This window comes from Bos mutus, chromosome 21 (assembly GCF_027580195.1).
Source record: "Bos mutus isolate GX-2022 chromosome 21, NWIPB_WYAK_1.1, whole genome shotgun sequence".
NCBI lineage: Eukaryota > Metazoa > Chordata > Mammalia > Artiodactyla > Bovidae > Bos > Bos mutus.
The window spans coordinates 30,447,440-30,473,649 of NC_091637.1; the positions used below are offsets into that span (position 1 = coordinate 30,447,440).

The window sequence follows — 26,210 nt, forward strand, 5'->3', positions numbered from 1 at the left end:
ATCATAAGGGATTTGATTTAGGTCATACCTAAATGGTCTAGTGGTTTTCCCCACTTTCTTCAATTTAAGTCTGAATTTGGCAATAAGGAGTTCATGATCTGAGCCACAGTCAGCTCCCGGTCTTGTTTTTGCTCACTGTATAGAGTTTCTCCATCTTTGGCTGCAAAGAATATAATCAGTCTGATTTCAGTGTTGACCATCTGGTGACGTCCATGTGTAGAGTCTTCTCTTGTGTTGTTGGAAGAGGGTGTTTTTTATGATCAGTGCATCCTCTTGGCAAAACTCTGTGAGCCTTTGCCCTGCTTCATTCTCTACTCCAAGGCCAAATTTGCCTGTTACTCCAGGTGTTTCTTGACTTCCTATTTATTCCAGTCCCTTATAATGACAAGGACATCTTTTTTGGGTGTTAGTTTTTAAAGGTCTTGTAGGTCTTCATGGAACCGTTCAACTTCAGCTTCTTCAGCATTACTGGTCGGGGCATAGACTTGGATTACTGTGATATTGAATATTCACCTTCAGTTCAGTTCAGTTCAGTCGCTCAGTCGTGTCCAACTCTTTGCGACCCCATGAATCACAGCACATCAGGCCTCCCTGTCCATCACCGACTCCCGAAGTTCACCCAGACTCACATCCATCGAGTCAGTGATGCCATCCAGCCATCTCATCCTCTGTCGTCCCCTTCTCCTCCTACCCCCGATCCCTCCCAGCATCAGAGTCTTTTCCAATAAGTCAACTCTTTGCATGAGGTGGCCAAAGTACTGGAGTTTCAGCCTTAGCATCATTCCTTCCAAAGAAATCTCAGGGCTGATCTCCTTCAGAATGGACTGGTTGGATCTTGCAGTCCAAGGGACTCTCAAGAGTCTTCTCCAACACCACAGTTCAAAAGCATCAATTCTTCGACACTCAGCCTTCTTCACAGTCCAACTCTCACATCCATACATGACCATAGGAAAAACCATAGCCTTGACTAGACGAACCTTTATTGGCAAAGTAATGTCTCTGCTTTTGAATATGCTCTCTAGGTTGGTCATAACTTTCCTTCCAAGGAGTAAGCATCTTTTAATTTCATGGCTTCAGTCACCATCTGCAGTGATTTTGGAGCCCAGAAAAATAAAGTCTGACACTGTTTCCACTGTTTCCCCATCTATTTCCCATAAAGTGATGGGACCAGATGCCATGATCTTCGTTTTCTGAATGTTGAGCTTTAAGCCAACTCTTTCACTCTCCACTTTCACTTTCCTCAAGAGGCTTTTTAGTTCCTCTTCACTTTCTGCCATAAGGGTGGTGTCATCTGCATATCTGAGGTTATTGATATTTCTCCCGGCAATCTTGACTCCAGCTTGTGTTTCTTCCAGTCCAGCGTTTCTCATGATGTACTCTGCATATAAGTTAAATAAGCAGGGTGACAATATACAGCCTTGACAAACTCCTTTTCCTATTTGGAGCCAGTCTGTTGTTCCATGTCCAGTTCTAACTGTTGCTTCCTGACCTGCATACAAAATATTCAGTTTAGTTATTTTAAAATCTGTGTCGGATAATGCTTATCTTGACACCCTGTAGTTTTGTCTGTCATTTTCTGATAATGCTGTCTTTAAGTCTCATATGACTGGTTATTTTTGGTGATAGATGTTATATATGAATGATTAGAGAGCTATTTTGAAGCCTTGGATGCTAGTCCTCTAAATAGAAGATGTATGTCTGCCCATCAGGTACTTGGGCATTGTAACCCAGGATCCTTGAATCCCAAATGGCAGTGAGATGATATAAAGATGGGCTTTGTTCTCTACCTGTGTAGTTTGTGATTTGTCCTTCAGGGTTCCAAGCTAACGTGTGCTATAGCGACTTGTAAGGAGTCTTGTTCTTCTCAGCTTCTTAACCTCTTATCTTCCTCTCCTCCAATTGAAAGAAAATCCAAAGGGAAAAAAAGGCTGCACTCTGAGGTTCCCTTGTCTTGATCTTAGCTCTGTAGTTATACATTTGTTAACTACATTTTCTAGTTCATAGCCAGATGATTGATCCAAATACCTAGTCCATCATTATTGGAGTGGTCCCTTTATATAGTTCTCTTGGAAGTGGGGACCTCTTTCTGTATTTCATAATTTTGCAAACATACTGTTCTGTTTGGGCCTGATCTTCATTTTTATTTGCTTTGGTTTTCATTTCATTTTGGGGGACTATTTTTACGTTTATGACTTTCATTCATCATTAGATAATAAATGTATGCATTCTTTATAGATTATTTTAAAATCTTCTAAATAATACAGTATTAAGGATATTCTTAAAATTAAACTTACTTATTTGTTTTTTAGGATAACTTTCCATTTGATCCTCCATTTGTTCGAGTGGTATTACCTGTTCTCTCAGGAGGGTAAGTTTAAGTGATTATTTTCTTTGATAGTATACATCAGAATCATTTGGAGGGCTAGTCAAATGCCAGGAGGCCTAGAATGCTAAACTTTAACTCAAAGTTTGTGATTCAATAGGACTTGTTATGGGGCCTGCTGCTGCTAAATCGCTTCAGTCATTTCCGACTCTGTGCAACACCATAGACGGCAGCCCACCAGGCTCCCCTGTCCCTGGGATTCTCCAGGCAAGAACACTGGAGTGGGTTGCCATTTCCTTCTCCAGTGCATGAAAGTGAAAAGTGAAAGTGAAGTCGCTCAGTTGTGTCCGACTCTTAGCAACCCCATGGACTGCAGCCCACCAGGCTCCTCCGTCCATGGGAGTTTCCAGGCAAGAGTACTGGAGTGGGGTGCCATTGCCTTCCTCATGGGGCCTGAGAATTTCCATATCTAAGATAGTTTCAGGTGAAGCTGATGTTCCAGGCTGGGAACCATAATTTAAGCATCACTGGTATAACTCATTATGTTTATAGGGGTTTTTAAATGACCCTATGTGTATATACTTCACCTTAAAAAATCAAATGTTTTTCAAATGTAAGTTGTGATTGAGGGTTTAGAGAAAGTTAGGATTAGAGAGTGATTCCCACATGCCCATTATGCGAGGAATAATCACAGGAAATCTCACAGGCCTATGGAGCTGGTCATTGATTTTCTAAAGGGGTGGTCTCAGTTTGGTAGAATTAAATGGTAATTGCCTGGCATTTTTTATTGAAACTTGTTTTTTTTTTTGGTGATTAGAAGTCATATGAATGATGGGGAAAAGATCAGAATTTGTACCTAGGTTAGTTGTGGAAGGTTCTGTAGATCCTTGAAATAACAAGAGTTAAAATAGTTTGAGAATTGTGATATGCTCAGCTGATCAAGTCCACTCCGTGAAACAATCATATTATGGTAATTAAAATCTAAAAATATCCAATCCTTTGATCATTTCTATGCTTTATATAGTAATAGTCTAATTTAGATTAAAACAATATGGGTGGCTATAAATGATTAAGGAAAATATTTGGAAACTTTTTTCAAATTCAGGATAAATGTATAAAAAATATTTTTGTAAAATTATTTTGAAATCTGATGTAAACTTCACTAGCATAGATTTTTTTCATATTCTGTTGTGGAGAAAATTCCTGAGTTTATGGTCTTAGTAGTTTACCATCTTGTGAAGATAATTAAATTATAAATCATACCATTTTCAGTTTTAAAATCTGCTATATAGTTTGTCTTCGTTGATTACTTTTACCAAATGGGGTTATTTTCCCATTATTCAAATAAATAACTAGAATAATAAGTCAGTTTGTGACTTATCCAAATAAACTTTATATCTTCTAATAAAACGTTTTTTCCATTATACCAAAAGGCAGCAATAATAAACCATTAGAAGTATTGAGTATTCAATTGATTTGTCAGGTTTTAAGTATGGACTTAAGTTCTCTGACCTTAAAGGAAAAGGAGATTGCTTCTGGCAATAGTGATCTGGGAAGACTTGGACAAGTAGGTGGGATCTCAGCTAGGTCTTGAAGTACTGGGTGGGGTTTGGTCAACTTATGGAGGTTGAAGGAAAATTGTCTACATAGGTGAAAAGTAAACACAATCACACATTTAGGAAAGAGCATGGTGTATTCAGTTTACCAGAATAGTTTGAGCTATAACACATGAGGGGTAGAGTTCCTATAGAAGAATTATAGGAAATTGTGTTGACAATAGCTTGTAATTATATAAAAACATGGATTGGTGAGCAAACTATTACCCATGGATATTTAATTTATTTTTCTTTAACTGGTTCAGAAATAGGGAAATAAAAGTAAAAAGAATGTCTTGGAAAGTAAATCTGTTGACAGTAGAAAATACTACAGGACAAATTATATTCACAAAGTCTGGAAGAATGCAAGGCTAGTTAAGAGCTGATGCCACTGTCTTAGATAAAGTGATAACAACCTGAGTTGTTACAGTAGTGATGGGAATGGAAAGATGAATGAAGGATGAGGGTAATTTGAGGCAAAATCAATATGACTTGATCTTCACAGTCAACTATTGAGTAAAAAGTAAGAATTATGACTGACATGGGAAGAACTAAAAAGTGTAAAGCCTGATAGAACAGTTTGCGATCTCTGACTCAGGCTAATGCTTAATTACACACTGTGACTCTGGACAGATTATTGAACAGTTTTTGTTCCAGGTGTTTTATATCCTACATCTACTAGCTACTTCCTTATTTGTTTCTTGTCAAAAATATTTTAAACATAACAGCTTCATTGTGATACAATTCACACATGATAAAACTCACCCTTTTAAAGTGTACAGTTCAGTGGTATAGTATACTCAGTTGTGTAACCATTACCATTAATTTAAAAATGCTTTCATCACCTTCCAGAAGAAACTCTGTACCCATTAGCAATCACTTCTCATTCCTCTCTCCTATCCCTCCACCCACCAGCAACTACTAATTCTTATCTCTGTGGATTTGTGTATTCTGGACATTTTCATTTAAGGAAGCAAACAAAGTACAGGCTTTTGTGACTGGCTTCTGTCACTTAAAAGTTTTCAAGGTTCATCCATGTTGCAGCATATATCAGTAGCTTATTCCATTTTATTTATCCATGGACATTTGTTTCCACATTTTGGCTGTTATGAATAATGCTATGAACTTTCACAGACAGGTTTCTATGTGCACATCTTCATTTCTGTATCATATATACCTATGTGAGTTACTAGGTCCTTTGGTAATAACTCTTTTTAACTTTTTATGAAGTGCCACACTTTTCCCAAGTGGCTGCACCATTTACATTCCCACAAGCAGTGTGTATGTAACCAACTCTCTTCATTTCCTTCCTGTTCACTTTTCAGCCCCATGTAATTTGGCATTAGCTGTTACTGTTCCTCCCAGTCTGGTATTTCCAATAGGGACTTCGGTAAATCCAGAAGTACCTGTTCAGGTTCTATCATACCTGATTATTAGATTTCTCAGCAACACCAGAACATTTTCCCCTTGGTTTCTGATTGCCTCCTCTCATCTCTTTTTGCTGGGAGCTCCTTGTTCACTTAACTTCTACCTGTTGGGGTTCTTTAGAATTTGATACTAGGTCTGTTGTCTTTTCTTTTCCCTTCATTCCTTTGCGTTAAAAAAATTTTTTTTTTCATTGAGTTAATTGTATAGTTGCACACAGTTGGAAGAACTATTGGAGATACTTTGTCCCCTTTGCCCAGTTTCCCTAGTGGTACGATTTTGGCAAAGCTGTGTGGTATAGAATTATGAAACAGTGATACAGAGACAGGGATGCAATATATAGTGCTTATGCAGATTTTCCCAGTTTTATGTATAACTTATATATATCCCTGGTGGCTCAGATGGTAAAGAATTGGCCTGCAATGCGGGAGATGTGGGGTCAATCCCTGGGTCGGGACGATTCCCTGGAGGAGGGCATGGCAACCCACTCCAGTATTCTTGTCTGGAGAATTCCCATGGACAGAGGAGCCTGATAGGCTACAGGTCATGGGGTCGCAAAGAGTTGGACATGGCTGAAGTGGCTTGGCGTGCTTGCATGCATGTGTGTGTATTGAATTTTACATTGAGTAGATGTGTGTATGCAACACAGCAGTCAAGACACTGTACAGTTCCAACACCACACGGATCCTTGTTGCCCCTGAAACTAGACCCATTTTCCTCTGGTGCCCCTCATCCCTTAACTCCTGGTAACCACTCATCTGTCCTGCATTCCTAATATTTTGTCATTATAAAAAAAGTTACATAAATGAAATCTTAAAGTTTTGTATTGTAACCTTTGGGGATTAGCTGGTTTTTTGTTTTTTACTCATAATTCCCTGGAGAGTCATCTAAGTGTCTGACTAGTTTGTTCCTTTTTATTGCTAAGTAGTATTCCATGGTGCGTCATGTACCACAGTTTGTTTAACCAGAAACCCACTGAAGGACCTCTAGACTGATTTCAGTGTTAAGAGTATTACAAATAAAGCTGCTATGAATACTTGTATACAGTGTGTGTATATGGGTGTGAATGAATGTGAATGTATTGTCCTTTGTCTGGGATTCATGTCTAGGAATGCAATTGCTAGGTCATAGAACCCCATGGACAGAGGGACCTGGCAGGCTACAGTTCATAGAGTCACCCAGAGTCGGACACGACCGAGCAACATTGCACGCACGCACAGTCATTGCATATTGAGTTTTAAAAGAAACTACCACACTATTTTCCAGAATGGCTTTACCATTTTACATTCCTGTCAAGAATGTGTGAGTGATCCACTTTGTCCACATCCTCGCCAGCACTTGATGATGTCATTTGTTTTTATTTTAACCATTCTGTTAGCTGTGCAGTGATGTCTCATTGTGGTTTTAACTTGCACTTCCGTAATGAATATTCCTCAGTGTTGAACATCTTTCATGTGCCTATTTGACAACTTTATGTACTCTTCCAAGAGATACTTGTTCATGTCTTTTGCCAGTTTTCTAATTGGATTGTTCTTTCGTTGAATTTTGAAAGTTTTTAAGGTGCATTCTACACAATAATCCTTTGGATGTGTGGTTTTTTAGTTTCTTCTAGTATTTAGCTTAATTTTATCTTAACAGAATCTTTTGTAGAACAAAATATTTTAGCTTTGAAGTAAAATTATGCTTTTGGTATCAAGTCTAAGAACTCTTTGCCTAGTCCTAGATCCCAAAGATTTTTCTTCTATTTTTGTTCCTCAGGGTTTTACAGTTTACATTTTACAGATACGTCTGTGAATCATTTTGAATTAATTTTTGTATAAGGTATGAGGTTTAGATCATAGATTTTTACCTAAAGTCCAATTGCTGTTGTTTGATTTGTTGAAAAAGCTCCATGGCTTTTAAAATATTTCTGTGTGCCAGTGACTCCTAGGCTTGTATCGCACATCCCTATGTCTTTGGTGTTTCCAATATTCTTCTGCTTTATTGACACCTCTACTTGAATGTCTCTTACACAGGCCTTCAGGACAAAAACTTGAGCCCATCTTTTTTTCAGCCTCCCTTCCCCAGTCTTCCTTATCTCACTTAATGAATCTAGAGTCATTGTTTATATCTCACCTTTTTCTCATTTTCCTTTGTTTCTCTACTTTAAAGGATTTTCAGATCCAATAGTTTTCAGTTTTGTTGCTACCACCATCAGTTCTCACTTGGATCACTTCAGATAATTTCTGATCAGACTCCTGCTTCTATCCCCTCACTCATAAAGCTCTTTAGAGTGAGCTTTTACAAATTTGTTCTGATTGTGTTGCTCCTCTGCTTAAACACATCCCATGTCTTCCCGCTGTTCCTGCAGGTTGATGTCCGTACCGTATTCCATACACTGTCTGTCATTTTACCCTTGCTTGCCTCTTCAGTCCTCTTGTTTCCACCCACACTTCAATTCCTGCAAGTCTCTGCTTGTGTGTCACTCGTAGGTATATTATTCCTGACCACCAAATTTAAAATAAGGCTTCTGGTTTTTCCTCCTTACAGAACTTTGGGACCCCCTCCACTACTTTATTGTTCATTTAACATCTAATCTTTACTATACTGCAAACATCATGAAGGCAAGTCATCACTGTACAAGTCATACTTGTCATACAAGTCTTCATTGTATATTCTTGTGTCTGCTTCAGTTTTTAGCATGCATACATACTATTACTATATATGCAGTAAATATTTGTGAATGAATGAACGAGATAAGAAAATATAGTAACTTAGCAGTTCAGTTCAGTCGCTTAGTCGTGTCTGACTCTGTGACCCCATGGACTGCCCCATGCCAGGCTTCCCTGTCCATCACCAACTCCCAGAGCTTGCTCAAACTCATGTCCATCTAATCGGTGATGCCATCCAACCATCTCATCCTCTGTCGTCCCCTTCTCCTCCTGCCTTCAATCTTTCCCAGCATCAGAGTCTTTTCAAATGAGTCAGTTCTTCATGTCAGGTGGCCAAAGTATTGGAGTTTCAGCTTCAGCATTAGTCCTTCCAATATTCAGGACTGATTCAATATTAGTCCTTCTAATATTCAGTCCATCCTTTAGGATGGACTGGTTTGATCTCCTTGCAGTCGAAGGGATTCTCAAGTCTTCTCCAACACCACAGTTCAAAAGCATCAATTCTTCGGCGCTCAGCTTTCTTTATAGTCCAACTCTCACATCTGTACATGACTACTGGAAAAACCGTAGCTTTGACTATATGGACCTTTGTTGGCAAAGTAATGTCTCTGCTTTTGAATATGCTGTCTAGGTTGGTCGTAGCTTTTCTTCCAAGGAGCAAGCGTCTTTTAATTTCATGGCTGCAATCACCATCTGCAGTGACTTTGGAGCCCAAGGAAATAAAGTCTGTCATTGTTTCCATTGTTTCCCCATCTATTTGCCATGAAGTGATGAGACCAGATGCCATGATCTTCATTTTTTGAATGTTGAGTTTTAAGCCAACTTTTCCACTCTCCTCTTTACATTCATCAAGAGGCTCTTTAATTCTTCTTCGCTTTCTGCCATAAGGGTGGTGTCATCTGCATATCTGAGGTTATTGATATTTCTCCCAGCAGTCTTGATTTTAGCTTGTGCTTCATCCAGCTCAGCATTTCGCATGATGTACTCTGCATGTAAGTTAAATAAGCGGGGTGACAATATATAGCCTTGACATATTCCTTTCCCACTTTGGAACCAGCCTGTTGTTCCATGTCCAGTTCTAACTGTTGCTTCCTGACGTGCATACAGATTTCTCAGGAGGCAGGTAAAATGGTATGATATTCCCATCTCTTTTAAGTTTTTTTTTTAAGTATTTTTGACAGCTTGTGATCCAGACAGTCAAAGGCGTTGGCATAGTCAATAAAGAAGTAAATGTTTTTCTGGAACTCTCTTGCTTTTTCGATGATCCAGCAGATGTTGGCAATTTGATCTCTGGTTCTTCTGCCTTTTCTAAATCCAGCTTGAACATCTGGAAGTTCAGGGCTCATGTACTGTTGAAGCCTGGCTTGGAGAATTTTGAGCATTACTGTGCTAGCGTGTGAGATGAGTGCAATTGTGCAGTAGTTTGAACATTGTTTGGCATTGCGTTTCTTCACAATTGGAACGAAAACTGACCTTTTCCAGTCCTGTGGCCACTGCTGAGTTTTCCAAATTTGCTGGCATATTGAGTGCAGCACTTTCACAGTATCATCTTTTAGGATTTGAAATAGCTTAACTGGAATTCCATCACCTCCAGTAGCTTTGTTCATAGTGATGCTTCCTAAGGCCCACTGGACTTCAGATTCCAGGATGTCTGGCTCTAGGTGAGTGATCACACCATCATGGTTATTTGGGTCATGAAGATCTTTTTTGTATAGTTTTTCTATGTTTTCTTGCTACCTCTTCTTAATATCTTCTGGTCCTATCCTTTATTGTGCCCATCTGTGCATGAAATGTTCCCTTGGTATCTCTCATTTTCTTGAAGAGATCTTATAGTTTTTCCCGTTCTGTTATTTTCCTCTGTTTCTTTGCAGTGATCACTGAGGAAGGCGTTCTTATCTCTCCTTACTATTCTTTGGAACTCTGAATTCAAATGGGTATATCTTTCCTTTGCCTTTAGCTTTATAGCTTTGTTATAATAAGTTAGCAAGCTGTAGGCAAATACAGTAAATAGGCAGTTTAGGGTAGTATAGAATTTCCAATCCACTGGTGTTTTATGAGCTGCTTTACTGAGCCATCAAAACTTGGCTGTCTTTCTTGCTTAGTCCAGGGTACAGTGTAGTGAGAATCAGAAAGATTATTTGACGGTAATACAATACATTATTAGAGAGCTCTTTGTAAAGATGCTTTATTGGCTGATATAATAGGAGGTATTGTTTGTGTCCCAGTCATTCACAAAGAGAATACTTCTACTTCTATATGACCATGGGTTTTTTGTCTGTATTGAGGGAACATTATTTTAAGAATCTGGTTTTAAATGCCAGAACTTTATTGCTCTTTTAGGGCTCTGGTCTTATCCATGGCCCCTTTCCTTACCTCAACAAAGGGAAAGATCATGACTGTTTTATGTAGGCTGATAAATCTGCCTTTTTAAAAAATTTATTTTTAATTGGAGGATAACTGCTTTAGAGTATTGTGTTGGAAGCCTGCCTTTTTAAAAAAAATGAGATTATCATCAAGAATTTGACTTAATATAAAATTTTATTTCTCATCTGTTTTTTGGATCCTTGCAAGAATCTGTTGCATGATTAATGGTATTTGTTGTCCACTTAAGTACTGGTATCTGTTGTCCCCTCATAGCAATTAAGTGATCATCCTAGATTGTGGGTGGGGAGGTTAGCTGGCAAACATTCTTGCAAGAACCTCCTAGTAAAACAAAAATTTTATAAACTAATGCCCGAAGAGGCTGAACTTAGGATAGTGTTTGCTATATAACTTTGGCAACTGAAAAATTTTTTAAGCTGAAAATGTTACTGTGCCCATGTATATGTATATGGCATTTTATCTGTAAATGACCCTTAGATTATTTTTTTTCCTAGTGTCCTTGCATTGTCTCAATATTCTGCAGGAGCTTTTTGTTTGGACCCTAAGAACAATAGGAGCTTAGAACACATGCTGATAAAATGATGCAATACAAAAGTAGAATTGACTTTTTTTCATATGTAAATGCTGCTGGTGGTATATATAAAAGAAATTTAGTAATTGTATACACTAAGGAAAGTTTATTATGCACTAATATATGCTTAGCTCACTTTTTGTATAGATACTAGAACTCCTTCTGTCTTGTGTTGAGATATCAAACACTTTTATAGTTAGAATGTGCTTGTAGAAAATGTACTTTCTTCTAATCTACAAGTATGAAAACTTTCCCTTCTCTCCTGACAAGACTGTCCACCCCCAAAATGAAGAGTGGGGTGCTAAAGGGGAAGGTGGTGATTAGATAATTGGTAGCTCAGCATTAACTACATATGTCCTTTTCCTAAAATACGTTTCTCTTTAGCATTTCTGAAGTGTAAGGACCAAGAATGGTGTTAACTCATTAACAGATTACTAGACTTTGAGTGGTTTTGGAGAAATCAAAATCAAATGAGAACTTGTATCTTGTAATTCTGTTAAATCAGCAAATGCATATTTAAAGCTGCAAGATTTTTAAATATGCAAGATACACTTTCAGCCCAGTGGGAGATTCAGAGAATTGTAGACAAATTTCTGAGTTTTAGGAACATAAGAGAATATACACAGTTTATCTTTTATTAAAAAAAAAATTATGGTGTATAGTTGATTCACAATGTTATGTTACTTTCTGCTATACAGCAGAGTGAATCAATTAATACATTTATATACATCCACTCTTTTTAAGATTCTGTTCCCACATAGGGCACTACACAGTGTTGAGTAGAGTGCCGTGTGCTATACAGTCAATTCTCATTAGTTACCCATTTTATATAGACTGGTGTGTATGTCAACCCCAATCTCGCAATTTTTTCCTCCCCTGCAAAGTGTAAAATCTCATGATTCTCTTCCTGATTTAATTTTTTTAGAGGTTTTTTCTTCCTATTAAACTTTTGCTTTGAAAGTTCCCGAAAGTTGGGACAAGAAAGTAAGAGAGATGGTTGCCTGAATTCTCCAGGATCAGTTCAGTTCAGTTCAGTTGCTCAGTCATGTCCGACTCTTCGCGACCCCATGAATCCCAGCACGCCAGGCCTCCCTGCCCATCACCAACTCCTGGAGTTCACTCAGATTCACGTACATCAAGTCAGTGATGCCATCCAGCCATCTCATCCTCTGTCGTCCCCTTCTCCTCCTGCCCCCAATCCCTCCCAGCATCAGAGTCTTTTCCAATAAGTCAACTCTTTGCATGAGGTGGCCAAAGTACTGGAGTTTCAGTTTTAGCATCATTCCTTCCAAAGAAATCCCAGGGCTGATCTCCTTCAGAATGGACTGGTTGGATCTCCTTGCAGTCCAAGGGACTCTCAAGAGTCTTCTCCAACACCACAGTTCAAAAGCATCAATTCTTCGGCGCTCAGCCTTCTTCACAGTCCAACTCTCACATCCATACATGACCACAGGAAAAACCATAGCCTTGACTAGACGGACCTTTGCTGGCAAAGTAATGTCTCTGCTTTTGAATATGCTATCTAGGTTGGTCATAACTTTCCTTCCAAGGAGTAAGCATCTTTTAATTTCATGGCTTCAGTCACCATCTGCAGTGATTTTGGAGCCCAAAAAAATAAAGTCTGACACTGTTTCCAGTGTTTCCCCATCTATTTCCCATGAAGTGATGGGACCAGATGCCATGATCTTCGTTTTCTGAATGTTGAGCTCTGAGCCAACTTTTTCACTCTCCTCTTTCACTTTCCTCAAGAGGCTTTTTAGTCCCTCTTCACTTTCTGCCATAAGGGTGGTGTCATCTGCATATCTGAGGTTACTGATATTTCTCCCGGCAATCTTGATCCCAGCTTGTGTTTCTTCCAGCCCAGCTTTTCTCATAATGTACTCTGCATATAAGTTAAATAAGCAGGGTGACAATATACAGCCTTGACGTACTCCTTTTCCTATTTAGAACCAGTCTGTTGTTCCATGTCCAGTTCTAACTGTTGCTTCCTGACCAGCATACAGATTTCTCAAGAAGCAGGTCAGGTGGTCTGGTATTCCCATCTCTTTCAGAATTTTCCACAGTTTATTGTGATCCACACAGTCAAAGGCTTTGGCATAGTCGGTAAAGCAGAAATAGATGTTTTTCTGGAACTCTCTTGCTTTCTCCATGATCCAGCGGATATTGGCAATTTGATCTCTGGTTTCTCTGCCTTTTCTAAAACCAGCTTGAACATCAGGAAGTTAATGGTTCACGTATTGCTGAAGCCTGGCTTGGAGAAGTTTGAGCATTACTTTACTGCGTGTGAGATGAGTGCAACTGTGCAGTAGTTTGAGCATTCTTTGGCATTGCCTTTCTTTGGGACTGGAATGAAAACCGACCTTTTCCAGTCCTGTGGCCACTGCTGAGTTTTCCAAATTTTCTGGCATATTGAGTGCAGCACTTTTCACAGCATCATCTTTCAGGATCTGAAATAGTTCAACTGGAATTCCATCACCTCCACTAGCTTTGTTCGTAGTGATGCTTTCTAAGGCCCACTTGACTTCACATTCCAGGATATCTGGCTCTAGGTCAGTGGTCACACCATTGCGATTATCTGGGTTGTGAAGATCTTTTTTGTGCAGTTCTTTTGTGTATTCTTGCCACCTTATGTTAATATCTTCTGCTTCTGTTAGGTCCATACCATTTCTGTCCTTTATCGAGCCCATCTTTGCATGAAATGTCCTCTTGGTATCTCTAATTTTCTTGAAGAGATCCCTAGTCTTTCCCATTCTTTTGTTTTCCTCTATTTCTTTGCATTGATTGCTGAAGAAGGCTTTCTTATCTCTTCTTGCTATTCTTTGGAACTCTGCCTTCAGATGCTTATATCTTTCCTTTTCTCCTTTGCTTTTTGCTTCTCTTCTTTTCACAGCTATCTGTAAGGCCTCCCCAGACAGCCATCTTGCTTTTTTGCATTTCTTTTCCATGGGGATGGTCTTGATCCCTGTCTCCTGTACAGTGTCACGAACCTCATTCCATAGTTCATCAGGCACTCTATCTATCAGATCTAGGCCTTTAAATCTATTTCTCACTTCCACTGTATAATCATAAGGGATTTGATTTAGCTCATACCTGAATGGTCTAGTGGTTTTCCCTACTTTCTTCAATTTAAGTCTGAATTTGGCAATAAGAAGTTCGTGATCTGAGCCACAGTCAGCTCCTGGTCTTGTTTTTGCTGACTGTATAGAGCTTCTCCATCTTTGGCTGCAAAGAATATAATCAATCTGATTTCGGTGTTGACCATCTGGTGATGTCCATGTATAGAGTCTTCTCTTGTGTTGTTGGAAGAGGGTGTTTGCTATGACCATTGCATTTTCTTGGCAAAACTTTATTAGTCTTTGCCCTGCTTCATTCCGTATTCCAAGGCCAAATTTGTCTGTTACTCCAGGTGTTTCTTGACTTCCTACTTTTGCATTCCAGTCCCCTATAATGAAAAGGACATCTTTTTTGGGCGTTAGTTCTAAAAGGTCTTGTAGGTCTTCATAGAACCGTTCAACTTCAGCTTCTTCAGCGTTACTGGTTGGGGCATAGGCTTGGATTACTGTCATATTGAATGGTTTGCCTTGGAAACGAACAGAGATCATTCTGTTGTTTTTGAGATTGCATCCAAGTACTGCATTTTGGACTCTCTTGTTGACCATGATGGCTACTCCATTTCTTCTGAAGGATTCCTGTCTGCAGTAGTAGATATAATGGTCATATGAGTTAAATTCACCCATTCCAGTCCATTTTAGTTTGCTGATTCCTAGAATGTCTACATTCACTCTTGCCATCTCTTGTTTGACTACTTCCAATTTGCCTTGATTCATGGACCTGACATTCCAGGTTCCTATGCAATATTGCTCTTTACAGCATTGGACCTTGCTTCTATCACCAGTCACATCCACAGCTGGGTATTGTTTTTGCTTTGGCTCCATCCCTTCATTCTTTCTGGAGTTATTTCTCCACTGATCTCCAGTAGTATATTGGGCCCCTACTGACCTGGAGAGTTCCTCTTTCAGTATCCTATCATTTTGCCTTTTCGTACTGTTCATGGGGTTCTAAAGGCAAGAATACTGAAGTGGTTTGCCATTCCCTTCTCCAGTGGACCACATTCTCCAGAATAGGGGAGAGTTATTGACTAGTTTCTGTTAGTGAGTAATTCCACTGTAACTATTATTACTAGTGGTCTACAGTAGAAGTTTTTAGATTCCTTACTTCTCTGTTACTTTGTTTAGTCAACACAAGGATTCATTTGCTTAGCCAGAATGCAAAATTTACAGGCTCGAATGGTCTTGGCAAGTTTTATGGGGCAGGAGGAAGAACAGGCATTTGGGAGAGTAGGCAGTGGAAGGAATCTCAGGCAAGGGAAAGGCATGGGCAGAGTCCCAGAGGACAAACAGAACGTGTGGTGGACACAGTTTTCACATAGACCTAATCAGTGGTCCTACCTTATGTGTTTTCAAGATTGCCACAGTTTTTCTTTTGTAATTACCATTCCTTTTATTTTTAGGCATGGTATTTAATGTGTTTTAAAGTTTAACATTAAAGGAGGAGTTACTTTGAGAAAATGTCAAAGGCTGAAGAATCTTGATCTAAATAATGATTTCTAAGGGAGATCTAATGGAGATTTCTAATGAAATCCCCTGTAGTTGTCCTTGGTTCAGAGAAGAGTCCTCAGGACTAGAAAGAGAAATAGGAGAGCTCCAGAGAGGCTCCCTGGTCAGAACCATTTGATCTTCACAACAGAATGAGAAATATTTTAAGTATAAATGCAGATGTTCATTACTATAGATAGGGTAAAATCATCACTGCTGTCAAAGGAAAAGCTCTTGGCTATTTAACATGATGTTGGAGAAATCTTTTAAGATGAGTAGAACAGTTGAAAACCATTTAAGGAAGATTTCTCCTGCCCCCATTCTCTGGAATGTTTAGGGCTAAGTTCTTAGTTTCTGATACCTTAAAAGTTTTCAAGTGTTCTGTTGTTAAGAACCATTATTTAGTTAAAAAAAGACATTTAGATGATGACATCAGAATTTTAGAATTACCCATATTTCTGTAACCCTAAAAACTTATTTTCATTTTTGCATGTTATCTTTTAATCTTTACTTGTATGCATGCTTTCTTAGTAGTGATACTTTAAAAACTGAAGAAAGAATACCAAGATCTAGAGAATTTTGTATGATTCCTTTTTCTTTTTAAGGTACGTGTTGGGTGGTGGAGCACTGTGCATGGAACTACTCACAAAACAGGTGACTGTTTTTCTTATGGCACTCAAGTATTTCAACCTCTGTAGAGTGTTTTAATTATGTAAATTAGATTCTAAGTGGACAGAGAGCTCTTTGTAATAGTACCCACTTTAAAATAATTTTTTTTTTTTTGCTAATAGCACCTATTTTAATAATGAAAGCTATTTAAACCAGTAAAATGACATTGTACTTGGTGCTTAATCTATGCTAGAATGGGCAATAAGAGTGATGTTTGTTATAATTTGCTCATTTGTTGCTCTTACAACACAGCTTTCTTTGTTTTGTGAGATTTTGGAAATGGTCCAACTTTTACTCCTTGACTACAAACTTAACATAAATTTGATACTACTAAGTTGTTATATGCCATTTTCTTAAGCTTTCCTGAGTGAGAATCAGGAATACCACAGTGTTTTAGAGAGTGTTTTCTTCTTTCTATAGGGCTGGAGCAGTGCCTATTCAATAGAATCGGTCATCATGCAGATCAATGCCACCTTAGTTAAAGGCAAAGCCAGAGTGCAGTTTGGAGCAAATAAGGTACTTTTATTAAGAATGTTGCATTAACTATGAGATACTTTTCCTGTTACGAAGCTTCTACCTGTTCTTTTAGTCTTTGTTATTTCTACTATAATTAAGTATGTCTATGGTTTAAAATTTATTATTGGTTTATATATACTAGTGAATAAAAAATTATATGTAGTTACATGCTTCCCCAAATTGAAATCCCATTGTAATAGTTAACTCCTAGTAAGCATATATGTGCTAGGCTCTAATCTAAACTTTTTATTGGTATTAACTTTCTATCCTCTTAATAACCTAGACGTAGGTACTATTATTGTCCTCATTTTGTAGATGAGGAAACTGAAGCACAGAGAAGTTAGGTGACTCATCTAAGGTCAGGGTGGAGAGTGAGGATTGGAACCAGACGTTCTGGCCGTTAATCTCTGCTCTTACCCACCGTGTTCTGTTCTTTATTCACTTACTATATCAGAAATATCTTTCATGTCTAATTATAGTTATCTGTGGACACTTAAGACCAAAACAAACTCTGAAGTTAGTATATTTTGGAAAAGTGTGTGATGGAAATCATCCCTACCTGACATTTTAAAAAAAATTCTGTATGTTCCTAAAATTCCTTGTGAATTTTGTATTAAATACCTATCCAAATAGTACTAAATCTAAGTAAGTATTTCTTACTGTATTGCACATCAAATCACGAGCTCACTGGAATCTTAACTCACAGAGGAAGCAGAAAATTGATTCTCTAAGGGGACTAAAGTGGTCTCATGTTAATTGTATCCACAGTTCTCATCAGTAGCAAATGCCAAAACTCTTTAGAAGAAAGGATTTCTGAATTAAGACTATAAGATTCTCAGAGATTAAGATCAGTTCAGTTCAGTCACTCAGTGAAGTCCGACTCTTTGTGTCCCTGTGGACTGCAGCATGCCAGGCTTCCCTCTCCATCACCAACTCCCGGAGCTTGCTCAAACTCATGTCCTTTGAGTCGGTGATGCCATCCAACCATCTCATCCTCTGTCATCCCCTTCTCCTTCTGCCTTTAATCTTTCCCAGCATCAGGGTCTTTTCCAATGAGTCAGTTCTTTGCATCAGGTGGCCAAAGTATTGGAGCTTCAGCTTCAGCATTAGTCCTTCCAATGAATATTCAGGACTGATTTCCTTTAGGATGGACTGGTTTGACCTCCTTGCAGTCCAAGAGATTCTCAAGAGTCTTCTCCAACACCACAGTTCAAAAGCATCAGTTCTTAGGTGCTCAGCTTTCTTTATAGTCCAACTCTCACAACCATACATGACTACTGGAAAAACCATAGCTTTGACTAGACGGACCTTTGTTGGCAAAGTAATGTCTCTGCTTTTTAATATGCTGTTTAGGTTGTCATAGCTTTTCTTCCAAGGAGCAAGTGTTTTTTAATTTTATGGCTGCAGTCATCATCTGCAGTGATTTTGGAGCCCTCAAAAATAAAGTCTGTCATTGTTTCCATTGTTTCCCCATCTATTTGCCATGAAGTGATGGGACCGGATGCCATGATCTTTGTTTTTTGAATGTTGAGTTTTAAGCCAGCTTTTTCACTTGACAGTGAAAGATGACAAGCACCCAAGTAGACAACCTAACATACATGAGAACTGGCAGAAACAAATAAGAGACACAGGGTCACAAAGACTTGAAGTTTTGGAAGTAGCAGATATTAAAATTGTGAGAAAATGAATACTTATGTGTAATATCTAGTGATCAGAGAAAAGAATCTATAGAAATGAAGAATGTTAAAATGAGAAACTGATTGGACATCAGAAGAGAGAATTATTAGAAGAAATAACTCAGAATGTTGCACAGAGGGACCCAGGAATAGATAGTACAGCAGAAGTTAAGAGGTACAGATCAGAATGAGGTCTAAAACATGTCTTATTTGAATCCCAGGAGGAGATAATAAAATCATATTTAGTGAGGAATAGAAATCAGAAAGTGAAGTTATAAAAGCAAATCCAAATAAATAAATCATAACAAATATAAATGCACAAAAGTTACCAGTTAGTTTGAATTAAGTGGTCTTTAAGAAGTGTATTTATTTATTTTTATTAAAGTTTTTTGGAAATATAGTTGATCTATAGTGTTAATTTTTTTCTGTGCAGCAAAGTGACTCAGTTACACATTTATGAATACATTCTTTTTAATCTCCTATTATAATTTGTCACAAGAGGTATGTTTAACATGTGAGGATACAAAGAGATGGAATTTTTTTTAGGGAAGAAGATAATAGAGATAGACCAGTATAGGCATACCTTGGAGATATTATGGGTTCAGTTCCAGACTACTTGAGTAAGGCCAGGGTCACAGTAAAGCAAACCACACGAACTTTCGGTTTCCTCGTATGTGTAACAGTTACACTGTACTGCAGTCTCCTAAGTGTGTGATAGCATTATGTCTAAAACACAATGTACATGCCTTAATTTAAAAATACTACTAAAAAATGCTAACCATCATCCGAGCCTTCAGCTAGTTGTAGTGGTTAACACCAAAGATCAGTGATCCCAGATCATTGTAACAAACATGGTAATGACAAAGTTTGAAGTATTTCAAATTGCCAAAATGTGACACAGACACACAAAGTCAGCTAGTGTTCTTGGGGGAAAATGGAGCCAATAGACTTGCTTGGTGCAGGGCTGTCACAGATCTTCAGACTGTTAAAAACAGCAACAAAAAAATGTAGTATCTGCTAGGTGCAGTAAAGTGAAGTGCAGTAAAATGAGGTTTGCCTGTATACACTGACAAAGCTGATTTAGCTGTGTAAACAGTGTAAACAGTGTGATTTTGGAACAAAGCATTAGTGACTACTTAATGATAAAAGTCTCATTTAACCAGGAGGATATAATTTTTTACTCTAGGTCATGCTATCATTTCTTAGAAAAAGCAGGGGACAGTGACTAATAACAATAGGCTGTACATTAATTTTCTTATTTAATCTTAAGGATATACAGGGATACTCATAAGAGTAGTTTATTCGAATCGAAGAAGGAAGGTGGGTGAGAGGAGGAACTGGGTGGTAGCAGGCCAGGTAGGAATGAAAGCTGTCATTTGGAATGTGTTTATACACATTCTTATGCTATGAATTTATTAAAAAATTATGTGACATAACATAATAGATGTGAACCACTATGGAGAATGCTTATGATAATTCTCCACGATGGAGAATTGGAAGTTAAGATGTAGGCAAGTTGTACTTATGGGGATAAAATTAATAAAATCAATCTTAAACTTGGTCCCTTAGAAGACATTCTAATCTGTAGAGGTTAACAAAAGAAGACTCCTTTAGTAGTGTGACTTGGTATCACTTATGGGCATTCTTCAGGTGTTTAACTCAAATTGTTATCCATATGTATAGTCCTTAAAGCCTAATGTTTCCTTACCTGAAGGCAGTATTTTGTAGTTTCTTTCTTTTTTTGTTTTTTGATGGAAGTTACAAGGAAGAGTTTTCTGTCAGTGGACATTTATGATTTTATATTTCTAGATACAAATGTGTTTTTCTTTTTTGAAGTAACAGTTGATTTATAATGTCTTAATTTCTGCTCTACAGCAGTGCTTGTTATACATACATATATATATACACACACACACACACATATATATATGTACATGTACATTCTCCTTGCATCCAAACAACATCCTTTAACTTTATTCATAGCGCCTTGTACTTGTGCAGTGGCAGGAGGACTTAGAAAATGAACTGTGAACTTTGTAGATCTTTATTAGAAAACAATTTTGGTTTTGTTATCCCTCTAAAATAGTTGGGAATAATGAAATTGGGAAATTTATTTTTGAAATGGAAATACTTGGTTTCTTGTGTTAAGTACAGCAGTGATGCAAATAATCCATCAATTATTTGTAATGATTTTCATCTACTTACAGTTTTGATATAAAATGTATAATTCTCTTTCAGAATCAATATAATCTAGCAAGAGCCCAGCAATCTTATAATTCCATTGTACAGATACATGAGAAAAATGGTATGTTTACTTCAATAAGTATTGATTGCCATATGTGAAATTTTACATAATGTACTGTTTACTTGTTTTGTTTTATTCTTCTGTTTTTGCTTTAATTTCTTACAAAGTATGGTTACCAGAGTGAAAAAATTTAACTTGAGGATACACATGCTTCATTTAAAATCTTTGTATCCTAAATACTTGGCCTGGGAATCTCTGAGTCAAACATTTTTGAGTAGATTGATGAATGAATCACTTTACTCACTTGAAATGTGTGATACTGGGATAGGAACTGAGTTAAAGGCAATTCTAAAGGTGGAGTTCTTGCTGTTAATACTGAGTAAGTGCAATCAGGATCATGAACAAGTTGCTCAACCATTTTCAGACCACGTAATGCTTTTTGACAATTGTGCAGATTTATTTATTCAAGTAAAAAAGTTCTAACTTCAGTCTACACTTAAAAATATTTGAATTGTAAATTAAAAAAAAATATCTTTCAAAAGTTTATTGGACTTATTTTCAATTTTTCTTGTATTCACAAGGCATGTTTGGAGTTTTTGTCTCTAATAGTGAGATGACAAAGAAGTAGACTTGGAGTCAGGACCTATTACCAGGTGCCATTTGCGTCACTCACTAGCTCTGGGGCCCTGAGCAAGTCCCATTACCTCTCAGCCTCAGTTCTCTCATCTCTAAAGTTGGTATAATGTCTGTCTTACCAAATGTGAGGAAGGAGATAAGCTATGTGTGTGTGCAGCACTTAATAACCAAGTGTGCTGATATTCAAGGTAGCTGGGGTAGTGGAATGGATGCATTTTTGTGCAGAGGAGGTTAATTGATAGGAAGTAGTTTTTCTTCAAGAGTATCTACAGTAAAGTGTTCTGTAGTTAGAATGTGGTAGCTTGTGACTTCATATTTGTGTTTTGTGTGTGCTCACTTTCATTTAAGTGATAGAGCAAATGTGTCGCTTTTGCAGTGACTGCTTACTTTTGAAAGAATAGTATTCAAAACAATTTTCAAGCTTCTGAAGAGGGAAATGATAAAATTTGAGGACAAAGCTGGGTTTTCATAATAATCATCTCTAGCACGCTAAAATAACAGACCCAGAGATGCCTATATGCTCCTTTATTAAGCACGTGGACACTCCACAAGTCTTGGTATATTTATACTGTTGGAAGGGCAGCTTCGTACCAAACAATACTTTGTCTCAGTCTCATTTGCCTTTTTAGAGAGAGCTTATCTTGTTGTTGAGCATAGAAACACGTTTTTCTTATCTCTTATTTTTTGTTAAATTAGACATTATAGTCAGCATTCAAAAATGTGTAAGTTTGTGTATAATTAGCTTTGAAGAAAGAGCAATAGATTCAGATTCAGGAGATGGATTCTGGTTAACCTGCTGCTGCTAAATCTGATCTTGGGCTTAGTCACTTAATCAGGGCACCTGCTGAGATGGCACCCTCACTGGCAAAATGACATCATTGCACTGATGACAGTCCCTCGTACTCTAAAATACCAGGATTTTGTTTGGGGGACAGTTATTTTTAGTTCAGTTTCCTATATAAAACTTAGTTTGTTGTCTAATAGTCCACACTCTTCTCTTTAGGTAGAAATGCCATTAATACAGAAATCTCACCTTGAAAATTCAAGTACAGTTTATTCATAGAAAATAACTATTGTGAATATATCAGAATGTTGTGTTACCAACCCAAGTATAAGCTTAATTTTTACAAGAAGGTTTAAACAGGGAAATTACAAGTAGAGAAAATTATGGGTAGAGAAAGTATCTGCTGCTGCTGCTAAGTCACGTCAGTTGTGTCTGACTCTGTGTGACCCCGTGGATGGCACCCACCAGGCTTCTCTGTCCCTGGGATTCTCCAGGCAAGAATACTAGAGTGGGCTGCCATTTCCTTCTCCAATGCATGAAAGTGAAAAGCGAAAGTGAAGTCGCTCAGTCATGTCCGACTCTTAGCGACCCCATGGACTGCAGCCTCCCAGGCTCCTCCATCCATGGGATTCTCCAGGCAAAGAATACTGGAGTGGGTTGCCATTGCCTTCGTTTCTCCTAGCTGGTTTAAGAATTAAAATATGTTAACTTTTTTTTTTCCCATTCTTTTTCAGGCTGGTACACCCCTCCAAAGGAAGATGGCTAAATGTGTTGACTTTTGTATGCTTGGACCAGTGTTGCTTTAAAGAAAATCTTTCCAACATGCAGACACAAGCTTTGAGTGCCCCTATAACAGCAGTACCGAAGATGTTAGCTAATAGATATTTTAGTGGATAATCTGTCAACTGATCCAGTATAAGTTACAGCCTTTCCATTTTTCTCATTTTAGGTATCTTGGACTGAGCAGTGGGGCCTTTACTGTATTTTTTCTGATAAATACACATACTGGCCACTCCTAATCATCTCTTTCTTAAAGGTGAAACGTCTTAAGCAGACAAGTCAGCATCAGGTTACTGAAGTTATGACTTGAGGGCAAATTTCCCATTTTTGAACTCGTGTGTTATGAGGATTTACAATATATTGTTCCATTAAAGCCAATAAAGTTTAATCAATGTTTAATATTGGTTTAGAAAATTTAAGGTGTTCTGAATCACAGTAGCTTTTTCAGGTTAAAACTATTTTATGATATTGCCAAAATAATGACAGGAAATGTACTTGATAAACTGTTAAACTTTTTTTTTTTTTTTAATGGCTATGAAGATCTGAACTATCTCCCGAAGATTTGCTCTTAATTGAGTTGAACTTTTTAGGCAGAGCAAAGCAAGGCTGTCAATTCAGCTTGTACGCAGTAATTTCCACTGGGGCATCAGAGTCTTGCTGAGCTGAATCTGCTTCTTGTTGGTTCAATATTTCTTATGAAGAAGAGCTTGAAGTATAGAGCTTGAATTATTTAAAATACTAAGTCATTCTACGTTTCCATTTTATTAACGGGATGTTGCAATCAGTTGTAAACTAATAATCTTATAAAGTGATTGGCACAAAGACTTCTTGAACAAAACTGCAGTTAAGTACAAAAAGTATCTAATTTGGAGACTTAAATTTTTTCTATAGTCATAATAATGGCTTTTACATTGAAAGACTAATAGGAATTCTACATGTATTAATTCTTTTATAAAATCTAGACTCAAATCAGTGTACTCTCCATTTTATTGCCTTACCTGAATTAGTCCTGTTGGGTTGGTAATAGATTTTTTTTTTAATATACCCAAATTTGATTTAAAAGTAAACTCTAGTTATTAAGCACTTTTAAAAAGAAACCCAGAAGCACATTTTTTTCTGCACAAACCAGTTACAAAGTTCAAAAGTGTGTCTTATGCTTTAAGACTCAGTTTTTAACTTTGTAAACCACATCTGAAAGACTTGGCACTTCTGCATTATTGTGTTTAATTTCTTTTCCTTTTTTTCTTCTTTTTTTTTCCTATTTTGGTTAAGAGGATAGTAGAAAAAGATTTTCTGGCATTCTTGTTCACTTGGTTAATTTGTATACAATTTGGATTGCCAGTTGCTCAGATAACAAGTGACAAGGCAGAATTCTTTAAAGCATTAAAGTTCCTTAAACCTAAGGCTAAGTCTTGAATACATTATTGAATTCTTTAATATCCTGATGGCTAGCAGATTGACAGCTGCACATTTGGCATGCTTTGGTTTTTGGTTTGGGGGGGGTGGACTTTATTTTTCATTGCAGATTTATTTGGCAATGTACAGTAAATTTTGTAAACTTGCATCAAGTTTATGAATAAAGAACCATTTAAAAAATAACCTCTTTCACTTTCCTTTTGTAACAGATACTCTTTGAGTTTCTATAGGCTCTGTTGGGTTTCTGGAATAGGATCATATATGGTGGGATGGGGTGAGGAGAGGCTTAAGGTAGATTGATTTCACAAGAGAAAGCTGGAAAACCCAGAATTGGTGTGTATAGACTTGGCATACTCAGGGTTTCCTCAACCTCTTCCCTTGCCCACACTGATTGTTTAATATAAATTCAGGTGCTACTTTCTGCATCGCTTTCCTAATTCCCCAAGGTACAGTAATCTGTTCCCTGTTCAGTGTACCCATAGCCTCTTCACACAATTGTCAATTTCTCACATACAAGAAGTACAGAGGTAGGAAAACTCCAGGCGTAGTACCTCTGCTGCTTTGAGATCGTTCTGTGTTGGTTTTATCTTTGGATAGACTTGAATGTGCAGCCACCTTAAAAATCCATCCAGAGGTAGATAACGGCCCTAGTGTCTCCTTAGGAAGTGAGAAAGTCTTTAGAGGTCCCCCTACCCCCCTCCCAAAAAAACACAACTTTTTCTGGGCCTAGAACTAGAGCATTTGTCTACCCCTAAATTAATGGCTGGTCAAAAGAATGAAACTATCATGATTAGTTTGGATCAGTGGTTTTCAAGGTATAATTTGTTGGAGAACTCTGGAGACTCCTGAGACCCTTTTAGGAGGTGTTCAAGGTCAAAGCAACATTAAACCATTATTTGATATTTTCACTCTCATTCTCTCCCAAGTGTACAGTGGAGTTTTCCAGAGGCTACATGATGTGATAGACATGATATTGAACAGACTGAATTCAGAAGCAGATCCAGCTGTCTAATACTAATGTCAATAGTTACAGGTTTATAAGATGTAAAGATGCTACTCTATGCAATACTGGGGAATGGAGTGGAGATCTGGTAAGGTTATTTTTTCATAAGTTACTGTGTGATGAACTATTTTAAGTGAATTAGTATGATAAATATACTACGTAAATATACCACGTAAATAAGTTCTTTGGCGTTGTCGGTATTTAAGAATGTGAAGCAGTCCTGAAGTCAAAATGTTTGAGACCTGCTTTTTTTAGACTTACCACATTTACCAGCCAAGAGCTGGGCACCAGATCAGGGCCTTGTCAGCAAGGAAGCTACAGGAGGAGTGGGTGTTCCCTGGGGAGACAGCAGTATCTGCTGTGCTTATATTTTTGTTTGTGGTTCTCAACTTGAACTTGCATCAGGGGTAGATTTAAATCACAGTAAAGCTAAAACTCCGACTGCTGGGCCCCAGCCCGCATAGTAAGCCTGCGGTGGGGACCGAGAACGCGCCAAGCTGAGTATTTCCCAGGTGAATCTGATGCTATAGGCAGGGAACTAATGCTGTTTGGGGCGTGGTTTCACAGCAATGGTAGGTACTCTGTAAGCTGATTTACACGTTCAGAACTTGAGGGCTACACGGTGTTGAATAAAGGTATTGATTTTCACACTTTTAAAAGCATATACTATCTGTTCAAAAATCAGACTCATGCTGTTGTTTAACTGACATCGGGACTGTAAAGACTGATAACAACACTTTCTAGTCTGACTCCAAGAATTCATGAAACACTTGGAAATACGGCTACAAGAGCAGTGAGCGGCACAGAACGAGGTGGATCTGGTTTGACTGCGTGAAGCCTCCGGGAAAGTCCCAGAAGACTTACAGGACGCGTGACTCTGTGTGTGCCGTGCTTAGTCGCTCAGTCCTGTCCGACTCTGCTACCCCATGGACTCTTAAGTCCG

At 37.9% G+C, this 26,210-nt stretch overlaps 1 protein-coding gene across 3 annotated transcripts in view; it reads left to right on the top strand.

The window, feature by feature from the left end:
• UBE2Q2 (ubiquitin conjugating enzyme E2 Q2) overlaps window positions 1-24,447 on the top strand; it is a 62,918-nt gene extending 38,471 nt beyond the window's left edge. For all 3 annotated transcript variants that reach the window (XM_070358523.1, XM_070358524.1, XM_070358522.1), the window contains 5 exons: window positions 2,310-2,368; window positions 16,148-16,196; window positions 16,632-16,727; window positions 20,642-20,708; window positions 22,803-24,447. In XM_070358523.1, the coding sequence (XP_070214624.1) occupies window positions 2,310-2,368; window positions 16,148-16,196; window positions 16,632-16,727; window positions 20,642-20,708; window positions 22,803-22,834 (303 nt within the window). In that variant the 3' untranslated portion in view covers window positions 22,835-24,447. The remainder of the gene's footprint in view (window positions 1-2,309; window positions 2,369-16,147; window positions 16,197-16,631; window positions 16,728-20,641; window positions 20,709-22,802) is intronic.
• The last annotated feature ends 1,763 nt before the right edge of the window (window positions 24,448-26,210 follow it).